The following is a 27509-nucleotide window of genomic DNA, read 5'->3' on the forward strand; positions in this document are numbered from 1 at the left end:
TGCAGCTCAAACAGAGTTTGGTAACTCGTTCTTCCACCGGGGAACCAAAGAGGAGAAGAGAACTTGAGTCTACTCCTGTTGTTTTATTAGTGACATTATACCAATCCTGCTTCTTAACCCTTTGATGCACAACATGGGTCAAGAGATACCAATTTTCCATTGAATATGGGTCACTTTTGACCAATGCTGTGCATCAAAAGGTTAAAGGTTTCCTGCAGTCTCCAATACAAAACTGGAGTTAAACTTTACAGTAACAGGTGGAGTGCACATCAGGTGCATGTTTATTATCAGTCATGTACAGAGACAAAAGCTTTGATTTACATCTAACATGGATTATATGACTGTGCATCTAAACTTACTGTAGTTCTAGCCAGCATTGTTCATCCAACAACAGAGACTTGAAAGAGTAGGATACAAACGACGTACAATGGAGCAGATGAATGAAGATCTTTCATTGTCTTGCGTTGTACAGTGCAGATGAAAGGCTCTGGTGTGTTTTTGAGCTGCGGGGTCTCCCCGAACAACAGGCACCAATTCATATGTTAACCACACCAATTATTTGCATATGGACCCCAATTATAAAAGCTAATGAGAAGATTATGGGAAACGCACGCTGAAGCCTACCCATAGAATTTCCATTGTGGTCCTGTAGCTGCTCATAATAGGCCCATGAGAGGTATCAGTCAAAGCCACTGAACATTCAGGCTCATTCATCGTGATTTTAATTCATATCACTGATTATGCCTGTGAATTCATGGCTCATGAAAAGCCAAGTAATTAAGGGTTACCTACAGAGAAGATAAGAACATTGCTTCACATTTAAAGCCTTACGATTGTGACTTTCTCAACCTTTGACAAGCCAGTGAAGGACGGTGTCACTGTCTTCTATAGCAAAGCCTTTTAAGCAGCTTCACTCTTCCCCCATAGATGTCTAATGGCACTCAGAGAAATGCATGCAGCTCCAGGCGTGAATAGCAAGCATCGAGAGCACCCGGAAGCCTCAGAAAAATAAAGTCTCCCAACCTTATCCGTTTTCTCATCAAAACCTTCCTGAGCATGGAGCCATTCTCATCATTATACTCCCTCCATTCAGTCATGGGTAGGAGATCCCTGCTGCTTCATTAAGGCCGTACCGAGGCTCACAAACCCCTGATTGCATGAGCCATCAATAGCGCTGATTATGGACGTTAATTAGGGTGCTTGGCATGACAGAAGGGCTTTTCTTTCATCATAAACGTTAAAACTGTACAGTACTGATGCAATAGCAGTGAATCTGTCATGGTTGCAGCGTTGCATCATTACTGTTTGGCACAGGCAGTGACAATATCTGTGCTAATGGTTTGCATAAAGCATCCGATGTAGTATTATCCGTTGCTGTGAGGGAAATTCAGCTGGGATTCTTCCCTGCGGACTGCTATTCATTTACACTGTGGTCTGCTTCCATTCTCAGCCCTCGTGCCCCCGTCAGCTCCATCTGTGTGCTCAGACATGTCCTGACCCTCGCGTTCTTCAGACAGACTGCAAGAATGTCCCCTATCCTATATATTTCTGTGTGTGTGTGTGTGTGTGTGTGTGTGTGTGTGTGTGTGTGTGTGTGTGTGTGTGTGGCTGCATGTGCTACGTGTTTGACATGTGCACAAAACCAATTAGTTTTGGGATGGTGAAGTAGCTGGGCATGGGAAAATGACAATGGAGTAATTGAAGAGGCCGATTGAATGAGAGGCCAGACAGCTCAATGCAGCTTTTACAGAGCTGTGTGTTTTCTGACAAAATGAAAAGCAAGTCCTGAGTGAAGGTGGTCTCATGTAGCTGTAGACACTAATTAACATTACAGGCTTTCACTCTGCTGACGTAAATTCTGACTAGTTTGGTTGTTTAGTGGTATTTAAATGTTCTTAATAGTAGCTTTGCATGTTGAACAGTTCTTATAATGGCATGACTTAATAGCAAATCTAGACATTCTGCAAACCATGAAGCTGTGTTTGAGATTTTGGTCTTTTTCTAACTATGCGATGCAAGCATTCATTTCTATTTAATCCTAAGCTGCACAAAAATGAAATGCAAACTCCCCTAACTTAATTCATGACTGCAATTTAAGCACAGAGTGGTTCCTAAATTTTTCATGATATACGGTTTGATGTTCACTGCAGTGGTTTGCAGATGACATCTAAGTTGTAAATACGTCTTCATATCTTGTGCAAATATCTGGAAACTAAATGGTTGCCAGAAGCATTGAGAAATGGCATCATTCTGTAGCATGTATTCCAAAATCTGTGGTAAAAATACAAAATATGAATGGCTAGTGCCTAAAGCTGCCATAATCAATATTTTTCTGCTAACAATTGATCATGTGTGTGTGTGTGTGTGTGCGTGTGTGTGTGTGTGTGTGTGTGTGTGTGTGTGTGTGAGTGTGTGTGTGTGTGTGTGTGAGTGTGAAAGGGGTCAATTGCAGTAGAGCTGCTTTGATTACTTGATTAGATGTAAACTAATGAATTAATCACTGACTATTTTGATGATCGATCAGTTGGTTTAAGTAGTTTTCTAAGAAATTTAAGATCTAAGGTTGCAGCTTTGTTACATTTAAGTGTTTTCTGGTTTCTTTGATTGAATTTTCAATTAAATTGTATTTATATGGTGCAGATTCACGACATATGTCTTCTTAAAGTGCTTAGCATAGCAAGGTACAGATCTTATGAATTACTAACAGAGAACAGAAAACCCAACAATCCAGCGTTGCCTTTGGATTCCCTGCGAGCGACGGTGGGAAGGAACAAAAAAAAAAGACCAAACCAGTCATTTGAGGATGTCATCACTGATTGAAACTTTCCCAGTTTCCTTACATTTTCCAAAGCAAATAACTAATCAGTTAATCAAGATAATCTGCAGATAAAGTGACATTTGCAGCTCTAACTTGCAGTGAGTAAATCACTCTTAGTTAGCAGTTCCCCTCATGTCTAGCATTTGGCATTTTAGCATCGTTCGGGTCATTGTTTCAGTTAAATATCCTGAAACTTTGCTCTTGGTTTTTTCTGTCATGGCATTGTTTTTAGCTGCTTTAGGCAGGAGTTAAGAAAACAGTAACTAGAAAAACAGTGTGCTCCTTACTGTGCAGCATCACCAAATATCTGACAGACAGTGTTAGCAACAGACTGGTTAACCAAGTGGAGCATTTAGTAGTTATTAAATCCAGTTATTTCCCTCAGGATGGAAGAGACCAAAACAGAGTTTCATAATGAATGAATGATGCTCTGTGGATGTGTAAATCGATAGATGCTTATATAATACCCTCGCCGTATTACTCAAAAAGATGCTAATATCTTATGTGTGCTTGCATCTTATTTCTATTGCCTCCTACATACTGACATTCAGATACTGCAGTTTTAAGAAGCTAAAACTTGCCAAAACAGATGTGGTCCTTTAAACACTGGCAGTTGTCTTCATGAGGCTGATTAATTATTGTATTGAGTTTTAAAAGTGCTACAGTAGCCTGCTATAGTTTATCCTCTCATCCTTATCTATTTGAAAAATAGGCAAAAAATCCTCACTGGAAGTGTCTTTACCAACTTGTCGTGTTTTTTTCTAAGAGACCATTTCCTGTTCGATTTTATCAGCAGTCTGACAGCTTTTGGCACAGCTCTCCAAACTGTAGTGTGGTTTTTATCTGGGCGTCGGCGAGGGAGCTTTATTGACTTTGGCTTTTTCCGCTTCTGTCAGCAAAGGATGCAAAGGAGGGTTCAAGAGCAGAGGTAGATATTTTTCTGATTGTGAGTCTCCTTGAAGAATTATATTCAAATGAGAAATGGGTTTTGAACTTTCTTCTTTAAAATGCAGCGGAGCTTAAAATGCACTCATTATCTAAGCGTTACTACATTGGGAAAGTGGAAGTTTTAGAATTAAGAACATGAATTCATTTGAAGAGGATAAAGACTGGCTATTTTTCTCAACTTTTATTCTTACTGATGTTTTCGGGCTCTGGCGGTTGGTTCGTCTTAAGAGCCCCACTTGAATTTCCACTGTCATCCTACTGTGAGAGGGATGTGAGGGGCTGGCCTTGTATCACTGCAGCTCACAGAGATAATTATAGGAAACACACATATACTGTACACACACACACACACACACACACACACACACTCAAATGAATACAGGCACACACATATCCAATATGCACACAAAGACACACACATGCTGACCGGCTGGAGCTGAGCTGCTACACCTCATTAAATTGGGAAATGAATCCTGGATGAAGCTCTGGCTCCATTCCAGATAAGAATCTCCAGGCTTTTGGGGATTCACCATAAAACTTATAATTAACACATTTATTCTCTTGCTGTCACAGGCTGTCCTTTTTTCTTTTTTTATTCCTCACCTGTGACTGCTCACTCTCAGCTACTAATAAGCATAAATGGAGTCGGCGAAAAATACATGCGTTCCTAAATTTCTAACACATAGCAAGTCGAAAATAAATGTTGAAGGAATGAATGTGAACGGGTTCACCACCTCTGCCTGCTGCCTGCAAATGAGCTTGATGAAATGACCCCCTGGATCTTTCTATGTGAAATCCCAAGCCAGAGCTGCCTGATGGTGTACGCGGCACTGTGATTGGCTGCCCTCGGCGAATAATACAGGCCTTCCCGGGAGAGGTGTAGTTGAGGCCGAGGGCAGCAGACGTTAGCCTCCATCTCTCCCTGTGCTACCAGACACCGGCTCTGGGGTCGGTTCTGCTCCATGACTGTAGGGCAGAGCTAACAAATACACCCGTTCCCCAAGGAGGACCGGGCCAGGACCAGGTCTGACTGCCTGGCTGTCTTAGCCTCTGGTCCCAGACACAGCATCCACCCCCTCATCTGCCGCCCCGACCCGCCCCAACGCCCAGGGGCAAGAGAGCAACACACATGTGCAGCTCCACCTTCAAAGGGCTCCGTTCGGCTCTTTCATACACTAACCAGCATTAATATCCCAAATTTGATGGTGTGCTTTTGTGATAATGCGGCAAATTAAGTCTGCCTGTGCTCTAAATTAGGCTGTGACATTTTAATTCTGCAGATGCCTGCGGTAAGACAGGCAGGGAAGGCAAGATAACAGGTCAGACTGCTGTTGTTGTAAGAAAACGACTCCTCCTGAGTTCAGTTTCGTCCTTCTTTTTACTCATCATTTGATAGTTTGCATTCAGACAAAATACTGATTTGTTTGTGGCAGCAGAGAATTACACTGATGAATATGAATTTAACTGAGTAAAGTCTTTTTGATTTGTTGCTTATGATAATTTTCTGAAGCCTGGGTATCACTACAGTTTTCAGAGTTTTTTTTTTTTTTTTTTAAATAAAAAGAGTCACTTTCCAGTCAATTATAGTCCTTCCACCATCCAACACTAGTGCTGTGATAGAGGCGTGATTAGATTACATTGTGTAACTAAAGTAAATCCTCACTTAATTAGCACTTAATCAATGGCCACTAAGCCTTTTACCACTTTGCAAACAAGTAACCTCAGCTTAACCTAAACACACTGTTCAGCTTGTAAAGTCTGTCCCCATTTGAACGGAGATGTCTGAGATCCAAGATCTGTCCAGTCACACATGATATTTCCCAGTACAGCAGTCTCCTGAAAGGACGACACTTCAGTGTCTGCAATCTGACCTCGTTGCAGATCAGTTTGCTGCTGGCTCAGTCTGTCAGTCAGTCAATCAAACTGATAAAGCTGAGAGTAAAATGGAAAGTAAAGTGAGTGTCCCCTTTGTCTTGTCCCTTGGCATGTCATGTGGCAGCCGATGTGATCGATACGGCACAGAAGCCTAATGGCATCGTGACCACGACAGTGATTAGCAGAGCAAAATGAGCCCACGTGGGCCTGGTCGCTCCCTACTGGAATGCATCAGATCAAAAAGATAGCCTCCAGCAAACTGCAATGCATGGCAACCAGCATCGATCTGTGGCCAGAGCTGGATGTGTCTGTCTCGCTCATTCTCCCCTCTCCCTCTCTCTCTCTCTATCTCTCTGCTGCTGATGAAGAAGAACACAGAATAGAACAAACTCAGTATTATGATTGATAGCTGAAGTAACTGGATGTGCTGTTCAACCCAGTAATCTCTGTTCTGCCCTCCATCCTCTTATCTCTGACGTTCTCTCTCTTTCTTTCCTTTTGTTTTCTCTCCCTCTCTGTAGTTGTGAACGTGCACGTGTCCTCAGACGGTGTGACTGAGCAGAGAGGCGGGGCGTCGCTGTATTCGGGGGCAGGTCTTTGCGTCACGATGGAGAGGAGGAGGATGGAGGCAGCGCTGCTTGTGCTGTTCCTGGGACACCTGGTCACTGCGCTGGAGGTCCCACTAGACCGTAAGGCGGCAGATCACACAGCACACAACACAGTCCAGCAGAATGGAGTGATCTCAGGTGTTATATTTAGTCTGAACATGATGCAATCATCGGTCCATTAGTCACTCACTCACTGCTTTGATAACTAATTAGCTAAGCTAAAACTGAATTATGTCTTTGACTGTTGGGTCAAAAACGTGAGATTAATGTATAGCTAATGATTATTTTTTCACCATTTTTATATAAAGAGCAATAATTGACTATTGATGAAAATTGTCATTTTTAAAAGCTGCATATTGATTGTATATTAATATTACACATACTATAGTATTGTAAATAACAACACTGGTGGCTCTTTGTACTGCTGCAGTACAGTTATGGAAAATTTTCAGTTTGATTATTTAATTCATTAAAATTGACTGATAGCATTGTTTTGTTTTTTTTTAACAATTTCTATAGATATTGCAATATTGCTGTGAATTCTTTTTACCATGATAATCGTGGAGTGAAAATCGTGATATTGGTTGGCCTAATTAATAATAATATAAAGTAATAACTCCCAACACCTGTAGAGTTGAGAAAACTAGGGTTGTAACCTTATGTGTCATCATGTATTTTTTTCCCTTTTAGGTTGGAAAAATCATCTTACTTTGGACAGTGTTACATTTTCAACTGCAACTTATTTCATATATTATATATATCTAAATTAATTCATTAATGTTTTCTTCCATAAATCTGGATTTTTTTTCCAGACCTTGAAATTATGTTTTAAGATTTTTATGTTTATAGGATCAGTTTAAATCCTGAAGATATTCAACTTGCTATCATAGATTGTAAATAAAACTCCCATTTGAGAGTCCAGAACTAGAGACAGTTTTGTGTTTTTGCTTTTAAGTTTGGTCTTAGTTGCTAATTTAATCACATTTATTCTATGCACATTTTTCTGTATATCTACATGTAACTGGGGTAAGATTACTGTTTTTTCCAAACAGTGCTGCTTTTTAGAGGAAGCTATTTTTTGCCCTGGTTTTGTTAAGTAAACACCATTAACTGCAGTGTCCTCATTTTGACTGATGTGCAAAAGAACCGAGTGTGACAGACCGTCTTTTAGCTCCTCTGCCTGATACTTGTGTGGCAGCAGAGCTTCTACATATTGTTTGTTTGGAACCGTTGACCACTGCAGGCTGGCAGTCCTCAGTGGGGAACTGGCCTCGTTCGAACCTTGCTGTGAAGCAGAAATAAAGCAGGGAGGTATTTTTCTTCACTAATGTCTGGTTCTCTCTACTGTCACAACTTTTTCTTTCTCGTTTGCTGATTCTTGGGGGAAACACAACAGTTCAGGAAGGATGTAAGTCTCAAACGGATCCACTGCCAAGGCCGTGCTCGCAGTTCTTTTGTGCATTAAGAGTTGTTGTTTTTTTAGCTGTTTATTATATTTTTGGATTATATTTCGTTTGTTTTATGTTTTAAGCTTTTCAGTGTGATTTTGAGTGGACTTTGCTTTTTGCATGCAGCGATTTCATTGTGTCTTTGTTTGCTGTTTTTGTTCTGTGTGTTTCTGCAGTGGTAGGACATTTTCCATAGAGCGATACTGCAAACAGCATGAGTTCTTATATGATTTGTTTTGTCATAGTCCATTAGTTATCTCCCCGGCACTGAGAGGAATACATTAAGCGTCGGATCATTGCAATAAAGGATAAAGTACCTGCATGCCTTTCTGCTGTTGCACACGTTGTGAGAGCTTTTTGTGTCTGTCAGCAAACAGCTGTCTGATTTCATTCAGCGTGGTAAGTCTGCATGGGACTGGTAATGACTGCTTGTGTGGTCAGTACAGCAGCAGAAAAAGACTTTATTATGCGGCAAAGGTCATGATTAAACATCACCCTTTTTCTGATCACCCTTTAGTGCCACAGCCGCCGACCATAACTCATCAGTCCCCCAAGGATTACATCATTGATCCTCGAGAGAACATTATAATCCACTGCGAAGCGAAGGGGAAGCCACATCCCAGGTATGAATCAGCGCTCTGCGATTTAGTATTCAAGTTGCTGTTAGATGAAGGAGAGATATCCCAGGTGTCGATTCAACCACCAACTGTCAAAACCCAGAAAAACGTTTCAGCTGACAGCAAGTTTTTTCGAAAAAAAAAGACTGTCAAGAATCCTAGTTTAGTCAAACTTTAAAATAAATAAACACTATTTTATTCATGGACCTGCTGCCCTTGCCAGAGGCTGATTTTAATGACTCTGAATGCTTTAGATTTGTGTAACACCTAATTAATTTGCCAGGCATCAATGCTGCATACACACACTTTTCTACTTTGAGAATTGCAAGGAACCAAATTAATTTCTAAGTTCTTAATCTTAACTTTATTCTAACATGCAGTAGCCTAAATCATAAAAGTTGTGTCATATGTCACCATCCCCACCAGAACTCGTTTAAAAACGTATATAAGACTTTAAATATTCATGAATGAATTAGCAGATAAGAAAATCAGCATCAGTCAAAGTTAAAGTAGAGGGAAAAAACAGCATCATTAACTCTGAAGAACTCTGGCATAAAGTACTTGTGCATGTTTGTTATCATTACTCATAGAAAGTAGCTGATTAAGTGAATAGATTTTCAGGGCCTTTAGTTCTGTTTCCTATGTGTATTTTTATTTTTACATAAAATACAAATAGAAGGTTATTTTACAGCAACATGTTAGACACATTGTTAAAGCACTTCTGATTTTTCTCCAGTTTCTCCTGGACAAGAAACGGGACCCACTTTGACGTCGACAACGACCCCAATGTGAGCATGAAGGCCCACTCAGGGACTCTGGTGGTGGATATCAGCAGAGAGAAGGTCGAGAACTACGAGGGGGTGTATCAGTGCACAGCAAGGAACAAACATGGAACTGCTGTTTCCAACAACATAGTCGTCCGACAGTCCAGTAAGTGCAGTCTGATGTTTTTGTTTCTCTAAGTCATTTTTCTTTTTTCATTTTCCTCACATCTCACATCACATGAAAATCAACTCTTTTCTTTTCTTTTTCTAACAATTAAGTTGCATTTTCTGCCTTAAGAGCCCTCTTGGAAGGTAAAGGTTGCATGTACAGTGATGCATGTTTTGTTTTGCAGGATGCATTAGCACATAGAGCTGAACTTCCCCTCTATTTTTCCTCTAGCATATTGTAATTCAGTTAGGCATCATCCCTCTCATCTCGCCTCGTCACCTCTGTCATCATTTCAGCAACAGTCCATTAGCAACCCAAATTTCACTTCAAATTATGACACTTGTCCTTCGCTGATGTTCGTATCTTTCTCCAACCAATCCAGGATCCCCTTTGTGGTCAAAGGAGAAGATCAAGCCAATCGTAGTTCAGGAGGGCGTGTCCTTGGTGCTGCCGTGCCGACCTCCGGCTGGCCTCCCTCCTCCCATCATATTCTGGATGGACAATAGTGAGCCGCTTAATCTCATTTATGTATCTTTGTGGTAACATTATGTATTTGCTGTCTAAGAATTTATATTAGTGATTTTACATTTTATCGTATAGACTTCATTTGATTGTGTAAGTCAGGCTGGTAGAAATGTAAACATTTTAATGTATTTTTCTACTGATGTATTTGTTTGTATCCATTAAGTTCAACAAGTTAGGTAGCTCTTATGAAGTCTATAAATTTAATGCAATTAATTTATTTTTCTGCCATATAGATGTGAATTGAAACCATTGTTTGCTTTGATCAGTAGGGAAATGAATCTGCAGATCTTAAACAGGATGAGTCACATTTGAGAATTCTCTGAAAAATGTGGACATTTGTACTCGATTAACCAACATGTGCAAACAAACACACTTGAATGCCACACATTAGGCGCACCAAGGCCTTATATTTTACCCATGAAATGTACCATTTTAGAAGGTGCTAGAAACATAAGGATAATGCAACTGCCATCCATAACTTGACCTTTTTCCAACTGCTGCTTTGTATATTTAATGGCACTGTAATGTAACCAAACTTAAACTGCTGTATGCTTCAGACTTTCAGAGGTTGCCTCAGAGCAGGAGAGTGTCCCAGTCACTGAACGGTGACCTTTACTTCTCCAACGTTCGCCGAGAGGACTCCAGGAGCGACTACATCTGCTACGCCCGCTTCCCTCACACACAAACCATCCAGCAGAAACAGCCCATCAACGTCAGGGTCCTCAACCGTAAGTTTGACTTTGTGTGTGACGCAGAGACCAAAGCGCTGAAATGCAGTGAAGCTGTAATGAACGAGCACGACTGAGAGGAACAGCGAGCGACAGTGTTTGTGTGTAACGTGTGTGAACGAGAGGCAGCTGTATGTGGTGGCATGACTGCGTAGGAGGGAGGCGGCGTTTCCTATCTGTGATCCCATCCTGACAGACGCCAGTGGTCGTCATCCCACTGAAAAGACATATTGTCGAGAGCTCTCGTGGTTCTGTGGACTGTCTACCGGGCAGCCGTTCACTATCACTTCTCTGAGATGTTCTGTATAAACACTCTCCACCGACAACAAAGACCGCTCTCATCCAGTCCAGCATTTGCAGCTGACGTGACGACGAGCTGTTCCCACTAGAATTTTACGATATTGTCACTTTTTAGCCATTTGAAGTTTTCTTGTGTTGGTTTTGATTTTGTGCACTGTCATGTTAAGTTGTCAAAGCGTGTGCTTTTATTTTTGTTGTGATGATTTCAACTTGTGGTGTGTGTGATTTTTCTGTTGTGTTGCAGTGGATGCAATCAATGACACAATGGCAGATTTTTACAATGACACTGATTTGTTTAGTGGTGAGTTTTGGCACCCCCTAGTGTTTAACCCCCAACTTGGAGCTCTGAACTCCAGCTCTTACCTACTAGTACTAACCATTCCACCCAACAATCCTGAGGCTTTTACGTCTCACTGGTGTTTTTAGGGGTGACATCTGGCACCCCCTAGTGTTTGTCCCTAACATAGAGCTCCAAACTGTTCTTTACCCACTAACTCTACCCCTCAAACCCAAGAATCCAAGTTAATTCTCTGTCCTTCTGTCACTCCTGCTTTATCCAATCAAAACCCTTTTGTTAACTATTTCCTTCCTCGAATGAAATGCTTCAATTAGCGCTGCATGCTGATTTCATGATGGAACTGATTGTGTAACTTAAATATGCAACAATCAAAAATATACAATAACTGTATGTCATTAAGTCCTGATTTAAACATACTAAAACAAATTCTGATGGATCACAGCTTCCTGAAGAAATTCATTAAATTCTCAATTTTGTTTCTGTTCGTATGTCAAACATGCAGCTGAGATCCTAAATTCTAGAGTCAATCTTTCCATGTTGTACCACCTGATTTTAGCACCAACTGGTCAATTTCTCTATCACCAATCATTTTCTTCTCAATTCATTTCTTTCAGCCTAAAATCTTTTTATTTTTTCCTCCTTGTCTAAACAGTCCTGCACGAAACACCTGCAAACATTTTGAATCTTAGCAAATTCATGAAAATCACTGCTGTCATCATAAACATTCACTCTGGTTTAGATTATTATTTAAGCCTATTTATATAGGATACCTAACATTTCTGGCTTTATTGGTCTGTTAAAGTGATGGCATTCTGTCATTCAGTCTTAGACCACTTTTATGTTAATATTCCTACAATTTTATTCAGATGGTCGAACTACAGTCTGCACTGAATATCTGTCCTTCATGCAAGTTTGTGTAGTCATGTATGATACATAGTGATGCATGAATAAACAAATGACAAAATCTTAACTACTAGCAAGCTAATCAAACTGTTTAAATAACTAACAACTTAGTGTCTTTATGATTTCCTAAACAAATAAAATTTACTTCATGTGGGATGGTAATCTAATTACTACTTCACAAACAATAAAATAGTAACATCATAATAGTTGTAATTAAGCTCAGCTGCAAGTATCCAGTAGATTTAGAGGAAAACTCCTACAAACAGCTGGAAGCAACAACCTAAACTTCAGTTCCTGTTAACGTTTGGTCAAAACCTGAATTACATTTATTATTGGTGATGCTCATTAATTTGACCTATTTTATTTTTATGGACATTTCAGTTTGAAAAAGATATGAAATTGAAGGCCAAAGTGAGTGGGAAAGATGTTTTATGATTTCAGATGCCATCAGATTAACGGACACAAACACTGAAAAGAGCTTTTGTTGCCAATTCAGAAGAAGAAAACTGTTCTTTGTGTCTCTTCTTGTAAACTGCATATTACATTCATTTTAGTCTTTATTGTTAACAGGGCAATTCAGCCGCAATAAACTCCCACAGACACTAGTACAATAAAACACAACATGGCAATTAAATTTACGTATAACCATAAAATATGAGAACTGGTTTGCAGTGAAGTAGCTTAGCGTCAGTGCATGACTGGGTACACTGAAGGGAGGTTAGTGAATGTGAAGGGTCTTATTTGCAATACATTTTCTGTTTATTATGGACTGCTACAGAGGCGACGGTAATGCCTTGGCTGTTTGACTCACTGTGTTTGTGTGTAACTACAGAAGCCCCAGTGGATGAGAGGAGGCCAACCTTCCTCATCCCATCTGGCTCCTCCAGCTCCAAGATGGTGTTGAGAGGACACGTACTAGAGATGGAGTGCATTGCCGAAGGACTGTGAGTCAAAGAATCTGCCATTACTTCAGTGCTGAATGCCTCAAGTACTCACCTGCCCGGTGCCGTCATCACTCTCTGCCTCTTTGCCCTCTTCTCTCTTTGAATCCAGGCCGACCCCTGAAATCTCGTGGACCAAAGTGAGCGGCGATCTACCCGCCAGGCGCACATCCTTCCTGCACTACAACAAGACCCTGCGCATTGTGAACGTGTCAGAATCGGATGCAGGAGATTACCGCTGCACAGCCAAGAACCAGCTGGGCGCGGTGCACCACACCATCCACGTCTCGGTCAAAGGTGTGTCTGTGAAGAAACGCTCAGTATCCCATCAGGCTGTCCGCTGTGGGGCAGCACAGCCACCGCTTCTTTCTGTCTCCTCCTTCCTCCTCTCCCTCCAACTCATAATTGATTTATGCACAGATGCCAACAGGGCAGTGTGTTCAGTGATTAATTCTCCAGCCTTCTGCTGCGCTCTGCTCTACTTTCAGCTGCTCCATATTGGATCAGTGGCCCTCCCAGGAACCTTGTTCTAGCTCCAAGAGAGAATGGTGTGCTGACCTGCAGGGCCAGTGGCACACCCAAACCCTCCATTACCTGGTCTATGAATGGCATCCCCATAGAGAGTAAGTGTAACCTGCTCCTCTCACTGCAGCTGCCTAGAATTTTCTTCCCTATGGGGGTTGTTATTGGAAGATTATGTGATACTTCATACCAAAAATCACTGTGAGGATTATAAAGATGTTTTTCTCCCCAATTTGCAAACATCCCATTTTACAAACATCAGTGTTGAATTAAGTTTTAAAGGAGTACTTTAAGATTTAGGCGCATGTATTTGCTTTCTTGTCAAAAGTAAAGGTCTTGTTGTTACTTCACAGTGGTGTGCCCACACATATCCTCCAGTAAAAAACACAATTTTTCAGTGGTATGTAATATTTTTTGCACAGATTAAACAAATGTGTTAAATAAGGCAGATTCTGTGAGCTTTGGACAGAGCCATGCTGTCTGATTCCCACAATTTCCAGTCTCTGTGCAAAGCGAAGGTAGCTGGCTGATGCCTAGATTCATCAAATAATAATTAGGGCTGCTCATCCTTCCATCACATCACAGGAAATGCAACTCAAACACATCACACTACAACTTTTTTGCTGCTTGGCACAAAAATAAATCTCACATGGTTCTCATTTTCCATGACCAATCGATAAGGACTAGTCTGTCTTTTGGCATCATTCACACCAATTCAAAAATCTTTCACTGGATTTCTTTTTAAAATTTTATTCAGAAGAGATGGAGTTTGTTGACATGGACACTCAACAGTTGCACAGCAAAATGAGAAAGAAACAGGATTAAACACTGAAAAAGGAAGATTTGGTTGCAAAAAGAAACATCCTGTGGAAACACAGAAAGCTACAGAAAGGATGATGTTGAACAACGACAGGTACTCAGCAGTGTCTTGTAACAACTCGGGGCAACACAACTAATTTGTTTGACCACATAAATCACTACCGCAAAGCTCTGTATGATAAGTGCAAAGCTGGATCTGGTTGCCATCCAAAGCAAAAAAATAATTTTGGATTTTCTTGCCAGTGTGAGAACATATGAAAAAGATTTCAAACATCGATTTCAGCCTTTTAAAACATTTTTTTATAGTTAATGTTAATGTACTCCTCTACAAAATCACTCCAATCATTGTAGATAGATCAGTTCTTTCCAAATACAGTTATTCAAGTCATCCTTTCAAATTTCCTGTAGTATTCATGTCTCAGTATATATATCTCAAAAAAAAAAATTCCAATGTCGTTTTTTTCCACTATTGTGCAGCTCTAGTAATAAGCAAACTTCCTAAACTATTCCTTTAAGGTTTGATATCTAGCCATGTTTTTGGATAAATTAATGATAATAAAATGAAAACTTTTCTATTTTGCATCTGTCTTACACATGCATGTGCTTTACCCTACATTGAAACTAATGTTACAGCCATCTCATTTATTACTGTTAGACATTTCTTTCAGTTATATCTGTAACACTCTGTTCTGCATTGACAGATTCACCGAAGGACGTGAGCAGAAAGGTGGAGGACGACACCATAATCTTCACAGAGGTCCAGACTGGATCCAGTGCTGTGTACCAGTGTAATATCTCCAATGACTACGGTTACCTCCTGTCCAACGCCTTCGTCAACGTCCTCTGTAAGTTCACCTCACAGGGGCCATTTGTATTTGAATGCTGCTTTTCCATTCACGTTGATTGCTGGAAGGTAATAGCATAGCGATGATTGCTGCCGTCTCACTGCAGCGGAGCCGCCCAGAGTGCTGACTCCGGCCAATAAAGTCTACCAGGTCATCAAAAATCACCAGGCCTTGATAGACTGCGCTTCCTTTGGATCACCCATCCCGAAAATTACATGGTGAGTCGATAAACTTTTAACAGAGGAAAGTGTTTTTTATTGTGCTTGTTCAAAAGCTCACGGCGGTCGACTCTGTTCCTCAGGTTTAAAGGCAGTCGGTCCATCAGCCTGGATGGAGATCCTTACATCACCCACGACAACGGGACTTTAGAGATTCATGTGGCTCAAGCCCAGAATAGTGGAAAATACACCTGCGTTGCCAGAAACAGCCTCGGTATTTATGAGAATCACGTCCACCTGGAGGTCAAAGGTGAGAGTGTTTGTGCTCAGACGATCTTGAAATGATTAGAGTGCATACAATTAGTTAGCCAACAGAGCAGATTATTACAGTGGGATGTTTGTCCACTGTGGGCTAGAAAAAGAGATCAAAAATAACAGATTTAACATTTAGATAAACTCAAATAAACCTAAAAATATTCTTTGTGAGATAATACTTGAAAAACTAAGCTATCTTCTTATGCATATGCATCATGTACATTCCACATCTAACACAAACATTGTGCGATAACATGTACATGCTAACTTTCATTGTCGTATAACTGTCTAAGAGGAAGTTGTTTAAGTGTAAATTACATTTCTTTAGTAAGTTACTTCAGTTTGTGTCATTTATTCTGTGTGAAAGTGTATTGGAAGCTATTCAGAATTTCCATTTTTGTATGTATTAACATACGTTCTGATTCAGATTAGTTAATGAATGAGTTGACATTAATTACCAGGCAATTGTTTATCGACAATCTCGATCATAAAAGAAAAATCTCAATCATATTTTGATACCCTTTTGTAGAGAAATACCCATTTTTTCTCTATTTCTCTGTCTCTATTTAAAAGGCAAATGTTACCACTTGCATTTTCTTACTATTGGTGAATAAATAAATAATTTTATCATTATTTAGGCAACCTTTAATGTAATTGTGTCAACATTTTATAGACTTAACCTTTAAAGTCCAGCCATATTCCAACACATGGCATGTAAATTACCAATGAGGCTAATTTCTTTGCCGATTTAAGATGTTTTTAGTGTCTCTGACCTCCTTCTGCTTCCCCCATCAGAGCCCACACGAATCCTGAAGCAGCCGGAGTACAAAGTGGTCCAGAGGGGCAGATCTGTGGTGTTTGAGTGCAAAGTGAAGCACGACCCCTCACTCATTCCCACCATGACCTGGCTCAAAGACGACGGAGAGCTGCCTGATGATGAGAGGTCACAACACTCTAGTCTTTGGAATTGTCTCAATTTCTTTCTTTGTTTTCACTGTCAGTCTGCATCAGATGTAATAGATGGAATCAGTATTTGTTTAGTCATCTTTATTTGTACATTTATCTAATTTTTGTACTGATTTAAGTGTTTGTTCACAGCGCAACAGCCTGCTCATAAAACAAGTTACAGATTTGATATAGTCAGATGATGCTGAACTGTCTGTTTGAATGTTGTTTTTTTACAGATTGATTGTGGACTCTGACAGCCTCACCATCACTGAAGTGACAGAGAATGATGCAGGAGTGTACACCTGCATCATGAACACCACTCTGGACCATGATTCAGCCAGCGCTGAGCTCACTGTTGTCGGTATGCAATTCTTTAAAGATGCTCAATAACACTGAATCATGAAACAAACTCACAAATTATTAAACGGTATAACCTCACTCCACCTCAGGTCTTCCTAGAAAGCAAATCTGTCCAGTAACTCGCACAACGATTGCCTTTCAGCCTTTCAAGGTTAATTGCTTGAGAGTTTACTTGAGTGTTTGAGTGGATTTAGTCAGCTATTGTGTCAGCAGCATGAATATTTGATTGTTGCCTTCTTAGCGTGCCAGATAATCTTTGTTTTCTTATGGCTGACTGACCATTAAACTCCCTATTTCACTCCTGCCCTCCAACCTGGCAGAAGCCACGCCAACACCAGCTGTTGTCTACGGTAAACCTGCAGCACATGAGCACCCAGATGTGCTTCGCCGACATGGACTTGTCTTGTTTCTCGGTTGTTTCTGTTAAATCAGCATGTCGTCGCCTGAAGATGCGTTTTGTTTTTGACAATCACAGAGCATTGTGCTGTTTCTCTGTTCATTTTGACACACCAGCATTGATTTGTTCTGTCCGTAAGGTGTTTTTTTTTTTTTTAAAACATTCTTTTAAATAAGTTGTGCATTTCTCCATTTTTGCAAAATCCATTAAGTTTGAATGGATTAAACCACTGGTGCAAATATTTTGGTGAAGAAGTTACAATCGCACTTGAATGCAAACATAGTTTGCAAAGCAGACATCTCCCTATTGCACCACTTGGGATATTTTCAAATGCACCATTTCCTCATCACTCACATATTCCAAGCATGTGATTCACTTTATCATTACAATTCCAAAACATGAGCATCAATTTAGCCTCTCTAGTGAGCCTGAGACTCGATTTCATGCAGGGTGATTATGGAAGATTTTCAAGTTGAGCATCAGTCACTTCATATGCATGATGCAGTGTCAGCATGTGCATCATAGGACAAATAGCTCTGCCAAATGGAACGTGTAAAGAAATGAAAGGGTAACTAAAAGGTGTGCTTGGTGAAATCAACAAACTTGGCATTTATCATGACTCTAGTGTCCCAGAAAAACACGGCTGAGATATGCTCTCTTGTTTTTGCTTCATCTTGTCATGGCATGAACCCTTCATATTCTGTAACTGCAAAATGAAGTCAGTGTGAATATAATCCCAGGCGCATGTGTTGATGTTGCTGCCGATGTTGTATTTCTCCCAGAGCGACCCGACCCACCAACTGACCTCGAGCTGACAGACCAGAAAAAGAGGAGTGTTCAGCTCACTTGGACCCCTGGGGATGAACATAACAGCCTTATTCAGAGTATGTGTGTCTGCGCCTGTGTGTGTGTGTGTGTGTGCATTTGTGTTATTTGGCTGACTTTCTGTGTGGGTTTTGTGTCCCTAAATAATGTGGTTGTGCTATTAATAATGAGTATAGTAAGTAAGAGGTAGTAGCTTTTCCATTGTTTAGATATTTGACATTTAGCTGGGTCAAAATGTAAGAAATGCATGATTACAATCAGATACTAAACATTAACACAGTATAAAATCAGTTTAAAAACATCCTCAAATCTTTTTGGGGGGGATAACAGTGTACATAGAAATGTCTCCAACCTCTACTGCAGCATAATTAGTTTACTCAGCATGTTGCAAACCCTCATGAAAACCTGGCTAAATCCACTATTTCCTTGAAGCTTCAAAGCACTGCCACAAGTGGCATATTTTGGCAACCTGTGCTTTTCGAGTTAGAGCTTCCAAAAAAAAAAACCTGAGGGCATTTCTTCCTCTTATGCAAATATACTGTCAAGTTTTATGTAAAATAATGGACTTGTTTTATTTTGAAAGAATTTCTGATCCAGTATGAAGACTCGCTGCACCATCGAGGTCACTGGCATAATCTGACAGAGGTCCCTGGAACCAGGACAACAGCTCACCTCAAGCTGTCACCCTACGTTCACTACACCTTCAGAGTTTTGGCTCTGAACGCGATGGGCTTCAGCCGCCCCAGCTTCCCCTCCAGAATGTACAAGACTGATCCTGCAGGTACGGAGTCACCTGGATAATTGTGAAATTTCATATCGAATTTCATATGTAAATTACTGCAATTATGCTTTTGTCCCATTACTTAATGCACAAGTAACTGCATTAAAATTAGACAAGTTATCTTTGAACTCAAAGCCATTTTATGAGTATATACAGTAAAATATGAACAATAAATATATGTATCAGCTTTAACCGGATGCTTTAATACAGAAGTAAATCGGTAAACTACAGTGAAAGGTTTTGCTTTGGACAATTGTTCATTTTGTCTTTGATAATGTATTTTCCAGCTCCAGATGAAAACCCAACAGGTGTAGAGGGATTTGGAACAGAACATAACAATCTTGTAATCTCATGGAAGGTAATAAAGTAGTATCACGTAGTATCATCAGTTACATCATAGTCCTCAGGTATTTACTGTTGTCCAGGGAGTACCATGATACACGACATCTCCTTGTACTTTGTAATTGTCTGGTCTTATGAGCCTCTTTTTGTTCTGGTTTTTTTTTCCATCTTCATTTATTGTCCATCACCAGACCCATATACCACTCTGCACTGCTACTTATTTTCTGCATAAGTGTTTTATTGGACAACGAGGAACATTTACATTTAAAACTTTCTCCTCTGCAGCCACTGTCAGGCTTCCAGGCTAATGGCCCAGGGCTTCATTACAAAGTGATGTGGAGGCAGAAGGCGCTAGACAGTGAATGGACCACAGTGACTGTGGCCAACAATTCCAAGTTTGTTGTGCTCGGAACGCCCACATTTGTTCCATATGAGCTAAAAGTTCAGGCTGTAAACAACCACGGAGACGGACCTGAACCGAAGATTGCCGAAGGCTACTCAGGAGAGGACTGTGAGTTTCATCGACTCTGTAGACTCAGAAAAAAGCGATGCTGGCAGTGTAACCTATGACACTGATTCAGTATGTTTGTCTTTTGCATTTAGCTGTTGTTATGTTCTGCTTCTTGTCCCGTTGCGCAGTGCCGATAGCAGCTCCAGAAAATGTGCAGGCTATAATAGTAAACAGCACCCTGGCAGAAGTACACTGGGATCCTGTCCCTTTGCATTTAATACGAGGACATCTCAAAGGATATAAGGTGCAGTATGATGGACCAGTTGCAGTGTAGCGTATACACCAGTCCTACCCAGCCTAATGTGTACACACATAATCACACGAAAGGTCAGTAAGTGTATATTACCTGTGCCTTGCAGGTGTACTACTGGAGAAAGCACAGCCTCCACAAGCACAACCCTGATCATATGGAGAAGGACATCCTGACCTTCAGCGGGAACCACACCCGTGGCATGCTGCCTGGTCTGCACCCCTTCAGCCTCTACTCATTCAATGTCAGGGTCTATAACGGCAAAGGAGAGGGTCCCCCGAGCCCAACCCAGCAGTTTAAGATGCCAGAGGGAGGTAAGAGAGGGCGGAAACACCTTTTCTCTGTGTAATTTTTTCATATGAGAGCTGACATTATTACATTTTTTAGGGGTAAAGAGGTACTCAACAGTCAGTATCATGTTCAGGCCTAAATGTCACGTTATGAACAGTTACCAAATACTGAATGATGATTTTCCATACATTATTGATTTATGTGGGTAAAACCAAATGTTCCAGATGGTTTGTTACACAGATCCATCTTAAAAGTTGTAAATGGAAAAGGGAAGGCACTTTCAAAAAATATTTGCCAAGTGACTGGATGAACCACCAGCTTGACATCATCCATCACAGTCTAAATCACACCATAAAACAGAGCCGTAGCTGCCAGTGATTCCTCAACGGATGCAGATATGTCAGAGCAACTGTAGATCGGCTCCAAGCACATAGTCTGAGGCTTGGCAAGGTGGATTATCTCATGATTGCACAAATCTCTCGGCAATTCAGCTGCCCCGCAAGGTAATGTGGATATTGCATAACTCTCTGAACCCCACAACCTTCTGACAGGCTTAGAAGGCCTGTTGTCTTTTAAAAAATCACCAAAATGACATGATTTATCAGAGCCAGGAACTCTAAAAGCAGGAAGAATCTTTGGGTTTTCAACAACCCCACAGTGTCTGAACCACTCATATTCTGCTTTATTATAAAACTTAACCAAATTTACACTTAAAATTGTGATTTTCATTAAAATGACTATATTCTAAATGTGTCATGTAAAAACTCTTTATGGTAACAAGATTCTGTAAAAAAAAAAGAAAAGAAAAATCTGCACTCCTGGCAAGCCATCGGTGATAAAAATACACTTATTTGAATAGTATTTTGTTTCTGATATGTTTTGTATTGTTCATTCTTAAATGCACGGCTACTCATTCTGTCAGTAAAAAATCCAAAATCTACAAAGACGTAGATATTTGTCATTTCAAAGTGTAACTGCTAGGAACAAGATGTGCTTTGCTTCAGTGAAAAGTCTCAGTGGATGTACACTGGAGGCTTCAAATTTCCACATCACACATGTTTAAGGACCATGACTGGCTTTCAAACTACTTGTAATGTCGCAAGCAGTGCTTGTAAGTACATGTTTTAAACTGAGCTTTATGCCAAGCGCAATGAAACATTCCCACTTAAGCAGAGGAATGTGAAAGTGCCGACACACGCAGTGAAGGTCAAACATCCAAATGAACCAGAAATAAGCAAAACACCGTTCGACTGGAGGAGGACTTAAAGTATTAATGTTGGACATTCTGCATAAAGAAAGACCCTGAAATGTTCAAGAAGGCTGACTCACTTTGTGCCTCATTTCAGTCGTTTATTTAAAACATCATTTACAGTTACAGTGCAAAGCTTTACTTTGATAAACTTGTGAAAGGTTTTGTAATTCATGTCTTTCTGTAGTGCCAGGGCCTCCTAGTTCGCTGTTGGTCTCTAACCCAAACCTGGACTCTCTGACCCTTGAATGGGGTCCTCCTCATGACCGCAATGGACACATTACTGGCTACACACTCAAATATCAGCCAGGTGAGGCTTTTTTCTATAACAAGTAAGGTTTTGTGTCATTACCTAGCAAATGCCACCTTCCTTCATGTAGTTTGCAGTTTTGTATGTCATTCTTTTTCATGTCTTGTTCTGTCATTCTGGTCAGAATATTAGACAGAAAATAGCAAAAATTAAGGCTTAGAGTAGCATTTTTTTTGCCTAAAGTTCAACAACACAAATTAACAAATCAACTTTGGTCACTCCTACCTTCTATTTCTGAACCCTACACCTCTGTGCTCCAAATGCTCCCATTTCCACCTTCCTCATCCATGACGCTCCGTCTACAACCCCGCCCTCCTCATATCTCTATTCAACTTACCTGACTGCTTCCCAACTTCCACCCCCCATCCCATTATTCTTGTCGCCCATCCTTCACCTCTGTAGTCAATAACTCCAATGAACTGGGCCCAGTGGAGGAGGTGGCCCTGGCCGCCAATGAGACCTCAATCACTTTGCCCACCCTCAAGTACAGCACACGCTACAAGTTTTATTTGAATGCCAAAACAGTCACTGGACCAGGCCCCGCCATTACTCAGGAAGTTGTCCCCATCATGGATGAAGGTAAGTCATCAAATACAGACAAGTAGAAGACTGTTACCTAAATAACACTCATATTTCTTCCACATGAAGCCTGTAAGAATATTAAAGCTGATGAATGTCAATTACCTCTAGATAATTTAGGTGAGAGGATTCAAAAATCCTGTTAATTTATCCATCACTTGGTGTCTTTCTAAAATCAGAAAACTCTTCAGTACACAATACATTATTCCTAAAAGTTGAACCGAAGATCAGAGATTGTATCTGATAGAGAAGAATATTAGTTTTATTACTGTATGTTCATTTTTCTTATTCCTGAGGAGTTAATATTCGCCCAATCTCAAACTCCACGCTTATGTATGATCTGTAAGTGATCTCAGGAAACCAAAAATGGCCTCAGATACCACCCTGATAAAGATAAAAATAATGAATGTTGTATAAAGTTTGGTGTACCGAAGAAGACCTGTACAACATGTTTTCATTTTATTTGTATTACACACTGCTTACACTGAAAAAAACATTAGTGCATGGTGTTCTATTTTTTATACACTGCAGAAACAATAAGTCAGTTTGTTGATTAATTGACAGAAACACTAGACGACAATTTAGAAGAAAAGGCATATTTTAAAAACAAAATTGCTTGATATTTTCTGGTCCTAGCATCTCAAATACAACAGCAGTCTGTGGTTTTGGAAAGCTAGTCAGACAAAACAAGCAATTTAAAGATTTATTTGTATGTAATAGAGAATAGCATGAATTCTCCAGAAATTAATTGAGCTTATTTGATCATGAAAGTAATCACATCCGACTGTTCTATCAGATTATGTGACGTGTGCATGTTAAATGTTCAGTGTACAGCACAATATTTCATTTGTTTTTAGCCTTTTACATCGCATGGTATACATAAGCTGTTCATCCATGTTCATGTTAAATTATGTATGAGTGTGATCCAGTTACATTGTTACACAAGATGACTCATGTTTATTATGCAGCTGCTGTCAGACTGAGCATCTAATCTTCACTTGACTTTAGCCTTACACAGCATGAACACATTACTGTCTCGGTGATCTAAACGTGACGCAGGTTGGGGGCATAATGACCCCTGTCCTGTTGTTTCTCTGCATTTCTTTTCTCTGTACAAGCTCTAATATCACAGATTGGTGTAGATGTGGTGTATCCAGGCAGATGCCTGTTGCACAGATACAGCCACACCCACTGCAAGCATGTCCTCCTCATCTTTGAGCAATTTCCCCCTCGCCTCTATCAAATTCTGCAACCTGCCAAAACGCTTGGCTGAGTTCAAAGCTGGGGAAAGTTCAAAGCCACATAGATAAAGATGCTATGTGACATGTGCCTTTTTCATGCCACGTGATAAAGCTAGATGAGTCTTTTCAAAGTGCTCGGCTGCTTTTTCAGTGTTTTTCCTTTCACTGTGCCTTTGGCTACTTTGACCCCTTCTTACCTCTTCCATGGCAGCTGCTGGCGATGCTTTCCTGCTGCATGGCAAGGGTTCGCTTGGCATGCCAATGAACTGTGCTCTCTGTGTATAATGACTTAAGTGTCTGCTGTGTCTCTGCTGTGAAAAATGTTTGCGTCTGTGGGTGTCTCGTATGTGTGTGGTTCTGTCTTTACCCCTCTTCATGTTGTTCACAGGGAATACCCAAACCTCTCATCCCATTGCATGGTCGCCACCGCGTCGTCCACCCCACAAGGGTACAGATTCTGTTGTGATTTTAGCAAAATACAGTCATATGATTAGCTTTGTGTATTCAGTGTTTTTTGGTGGTATAGTGTCCAGATTTGCTACTTATGTAAAGTTGTGAGGACCTCGATTCAGTGATGTTAAGAGCATGCAACGGGACTTATAATAACAGCAAAGAATTTGCAGATTACAGGATTGTCCTTTGCATAGCAGGCATTTCTTGATGGTTGTCTTTTCTCTTGTGTGCTCAGCGAGTCCTTTTGGAAACGTTAGCTACGCCGTTGGTGAAGACGGGGCCCTGATCAGTTGGGAGTACTGGGGCCCGGAGAAAAACGTTTATGTAGAATACATAGTAAAAAACAGTAAGGAAAACAACACACCTACTTACGTGTCAGTTCCATGCATAGGTGGCAAGAGACTCCTACTTCATTATCGGCTGGTGCAGGTGAATAGAAATATTGGCTCGTGCTAATGCTGGCTCCTGCCAAAGTAGACCCAGATGTGATAAACAAGCCTCTCTGTGATTGGATTGCTAATCACTCAGCGCTGGTATTGTCTAGAACTGTGTGCATTTCCCGTGACAATCTGGATGGAACTTTTGTAGACAAACATCATAAAAAGCAGCACAAACATTCTTGTTATGCCAGCCGAGTCTGACTGAAGTGCTCTCCATTGTTTTTATCCACCTGCAGCGAGGATGAAAAACACAGTGCTGCTGTAGTATGGCTCTCTCGCACCTACTGTTTAATGGATTCAATTAGTGAAGATCATAATAATAGATTCCAGTAATTTAGAAAATGTTGTTATCAAAAGCGCAAGCATGTGATCAGCAGTCACAGCACATTTCATATTAAGCTCATTACTGCATGACTATGAACAAGTGGCCCTGACAGCGCAATGCACTGCACTTTAAGACATCTCATGGAGATAGACAAAACAGAATGAAACAGACAAGAAATCAGCGCCAATTTGGCAACACTTGTACAGCATTTTGATGAAGAGACTTAGAGTTTACAGCTAGCGACTCCGTTCATATCTGGCTTTGCTCTCATCATCCAGAGCCTTGTGGTGCTGACTTCAGTGGTCACAGATTAATTTAATTAGACATGGAAAACGCGAACTGTTGGAGTTTAATTTTGTATCAGGTGTTGGAATTAATTTGCTCTTCTTGCAGTGTGAGTATTGCACATCTATATGTTCTGCAGCCTCACTCTAAAGTAGTGGACGGTAAAGTAGGATTTTGACATAGTGATGTGGCTAAATGATCAAACAATTCATCACAAAGAGGACATTAATGTGTCTCCATAAATTGTGCCTTAATCCATTGTTTTGTTTACCATTTTGCCAAATGGTGCAAATCATGAGGGCAAGCTTTGTGCTGAATTAAATAGAAAATGTATTGACATACTATTAAAACCTGGACCAAGAAAACCCAGTCCAATACAGAAACGCTGCAAGTCGCACAGAACACAATGGAAGTGAACAGTAGAATCACAGCTTTGTAAAGTACTCATTCAGCTTTTTTTAAATGCTGCACATGTTGCCAAATTGCTGAAATGGTTTTTCTTGATTTGCATACTTTTTCTGAAGTTGCAGTGTGTTGAGCTTTCAAGGACACCATAATAATTCATTCAGAAACTTAATGGATTTTTAAAAACTCCATGAATATTAACTATTGTCTCAAGTGTAATACAATAGCAGTAGATTTTTTTTTTTTTTTTTTTTAGCCAAATAGCTCCTATAATGTCTGATCTTCATGGCCCATTTGAATCTGTGTTCGCTCCCTCAAACATGCCTCTTTCATGAACGTCCCTCCTGCAGGTGAAGGAGAAGAGGAGTGGCAGAAAGAGCTCGTGAATGGCTCTCAGAACTTTATGCTGAAAGGCTTAAAGGAGGGCCTCTCCTATAGGGTGCGTTTGGTGGCCAAGGGTCACCAAGACCAGCCGCTCCACTGCTCCGAGGAGCTTTTGGTCACGGTCCCAGGTGAGGCAGTTCCTGGGCGGTCGCCTCCGTCGTGATCCAGCCGAGCCGAGCGTTGCACTGTGTAGAGTGTGCAGTAGTTTGTGCCGTTGTGTAATTCTACCCAGTTGAGCATGGGTTTAACAGATGTGTTGTGGTCACTCTGTATGCCAGGCATGTACTGTAGTGACGTAGAGGCATCATATAGCAGCATGCATGACTGTATGGTTTAATTTCAGCATATTTAATGTCAGTCTTGCTGTAGATTTGGGAATTTAAAAAAAGCAGATATGCTAATATAGAAGGTCACTGTGTGTTTAGTGTTGTAATATCCAACCTAATATCGTCCACAGTAAACCTGCGTGTTTGTGTGTAATTGTGATCGTCTGTGTGTGTGTGTGTGTGTGTGTGTGTGTGTGTGTGTGTGTGTGTGTGTGTGTGTATGTGATTGTGTGCCCACTTGATTTCTTAGATTGTGTACTACTACTAATGGGCTTCAAGTCACCATTAATATAATCCTGGAGACTTCTAACTAACATGAAAGTTGTCTTTTTCAGTAACAATGTGAAATCATGATCCACTCATGGAGCGAAATTTCTAACTAGTAGACACATTATCTGCAAAAACAATGCGTAACCCTGACTTGATGTTCCATATTTGTTTGAGCACATAATTATGGATAAGTGTGTCTATTTTTTCCCCTTACCACTGGGGAAAAGATGGGAAAAGAGTGCATTTCTAAATGTTAACACTTCCTCTCCTCTTCGGGCCAGCTGTGGCGAGCAGACAGGTGGACATCGCCACTCAGGGATGGTTCATTGGCCTCATGTGTGCCATCGCTCTGCTCATCCTGATCCTTCTCATAATCTGCTTCATCCAGAGGAATAAAGGAGGGAAATACCCTGGTGAGTAGCAGCACAAACACCACCGTACACCAACACTCTTACATAAAGTCACACTTTAATGCTTTTGTTTGGATTTGAGGATTAAAGTTTTGGTCATTTTTGCTCTAAAAACGTACTAAACAGTCCCAGATTGAAGATAGATTTTTACTAAAACAACATCCTTGTCATGTTTTTGTATTCTAATTAGACATTTTTCTCATTGTTGCTGCCTATACACATTATTCCATTTAAAGGAAAAAGAGGAAAAGACTGTTATTCTCTCTTACCGTGTTTTATATGCTGCTTTGTCTGAATGGTTTCCTTTATCTTACCAGTCAAAGAGAAGGAGGATGCACACACAGACCCAGAGTTCCAGCCCATGAAAGACGATGACTGTACTTTTGTGGAATACAGGTGAGAGAAAGTGTCCCGGCCTCTGGAGAACCCAGAGCCCATTTTACCCATCAACCCTTGCCCTGTGCCTGCTTTCTGCCCAGATCTGCTCTCTCTCTCCGGCTGGGCGGGAGCTCTGCACTCCCTCCCT

The 27509-nt window shown here is 40.6% G+C and overlaps 1 protein-coding gene across 14 annotated transcripts in view; it reads left to right on the plus strand.

Annotated features, from left to right (window-relative positions):
* LOC111567068 (neuronal cell adhesion molecule-like) overlaps positions 1-27509 on the plus strand; it is an 83409-nt gene that overhangs the window by 51046 nt on the left and 4854 nt on the right. For 2 of the 14 annotated variants that reach the window (XM_023267940.3, XM_055009099.1), the window contains exons 3-30: positions 6163-6330; positions 8215-8320; positions 9051-9244; positions 9630-9752; positions 10330-10500; positions 11045-11101; positions 12834-12945; positions 13055-13239; positions 13431-13565; positions 14985-15128; positions 15235-15346; positions 15430-15596; positions 16397-16544; positions 16786-16910; positions 17230-17259; positions 18089-18190; positions 18715-18912; positions 19200-19270; positions 19540-19765; positions 19894-20009; positions 20125-20329; positions 21743-21865; positions 22268-22444; positions 24074-24133; positions 24374-24484; positions 25944-26105; positions 26855-26986; positions 27301-27379. In XM_023267940.3, the coding sequence (XP_023123708.2) occupies positions 6249-6330; positions 8215-8320; positions 9051-9244; positions 9630-9752; positions 10330-10500; positions 11045-11101; positions 12834-12945; positions 13055-13239; positions 13431-13565; positions 14985-15128; positions 15235-15346; positions 15430-15596; positions 16397-16544; positions 16786-16910; positions 17230-17259; positions 18089-18190; positions 18715-18912; positions 19200-19270; positions 19540-19765; positions 19894-20009; positions 20125-20329; positions 21743-21865; positions 22268-22444; positions 24074-24133; positions 24374-24484; positions 25944-26105; positions 26855-26986; positions 27301-27379 (3653 nt within the window). In that variant the 5' untranslated portion in view covers positions 6163-6248. Of the gene's footprint in view, positions 1-6162; positions 6331-7638; positions 7658-8214; positions 8321-9050; positions 9245-9629; positions 9753-10329; positions 10501-11044; positions 11102-12833; positions 12946-13054; positions 13240-13430; positions 13566-14984; positions 15129-15234; positions 15347-15429; positions 15597-16396; positions 16545-16785; positions 16911-17229; positions 17260-18088; positions 18191-18714; positions 18913-19199; positions 19271-19539; positions 19766-19893; positions 20010-20124; positions 20330-21742; positions 21866-22267; positions 22445-24073; positions 24134-24373; positions 25916-25943; positions 26106-26854; positions 26987-27300; positions 27380-27509 lie in introns of those variants that run through there. The other 12 variants (XM_055009107.1, XM_055009101.1, XM_055009102.1 and 9 more) reach the window with 12 other exon arrangements.

The sequence above is a fragment of the Amphiprion ocellaris genome, chromosome 3 (genome assembly GCF_022539595.1).
Source record: "Amphiprion ocellaris isolate individual 3 ecotype Okinawa chromosome 3, ASM2253959v1, whole genome shotgun sequence".
Lineage (NCBI taxonomy): Eukaryota > Metazoa > Chordata > Actinopteri > Pomacentridae > Amphiprion > Amphiprion ocellaris.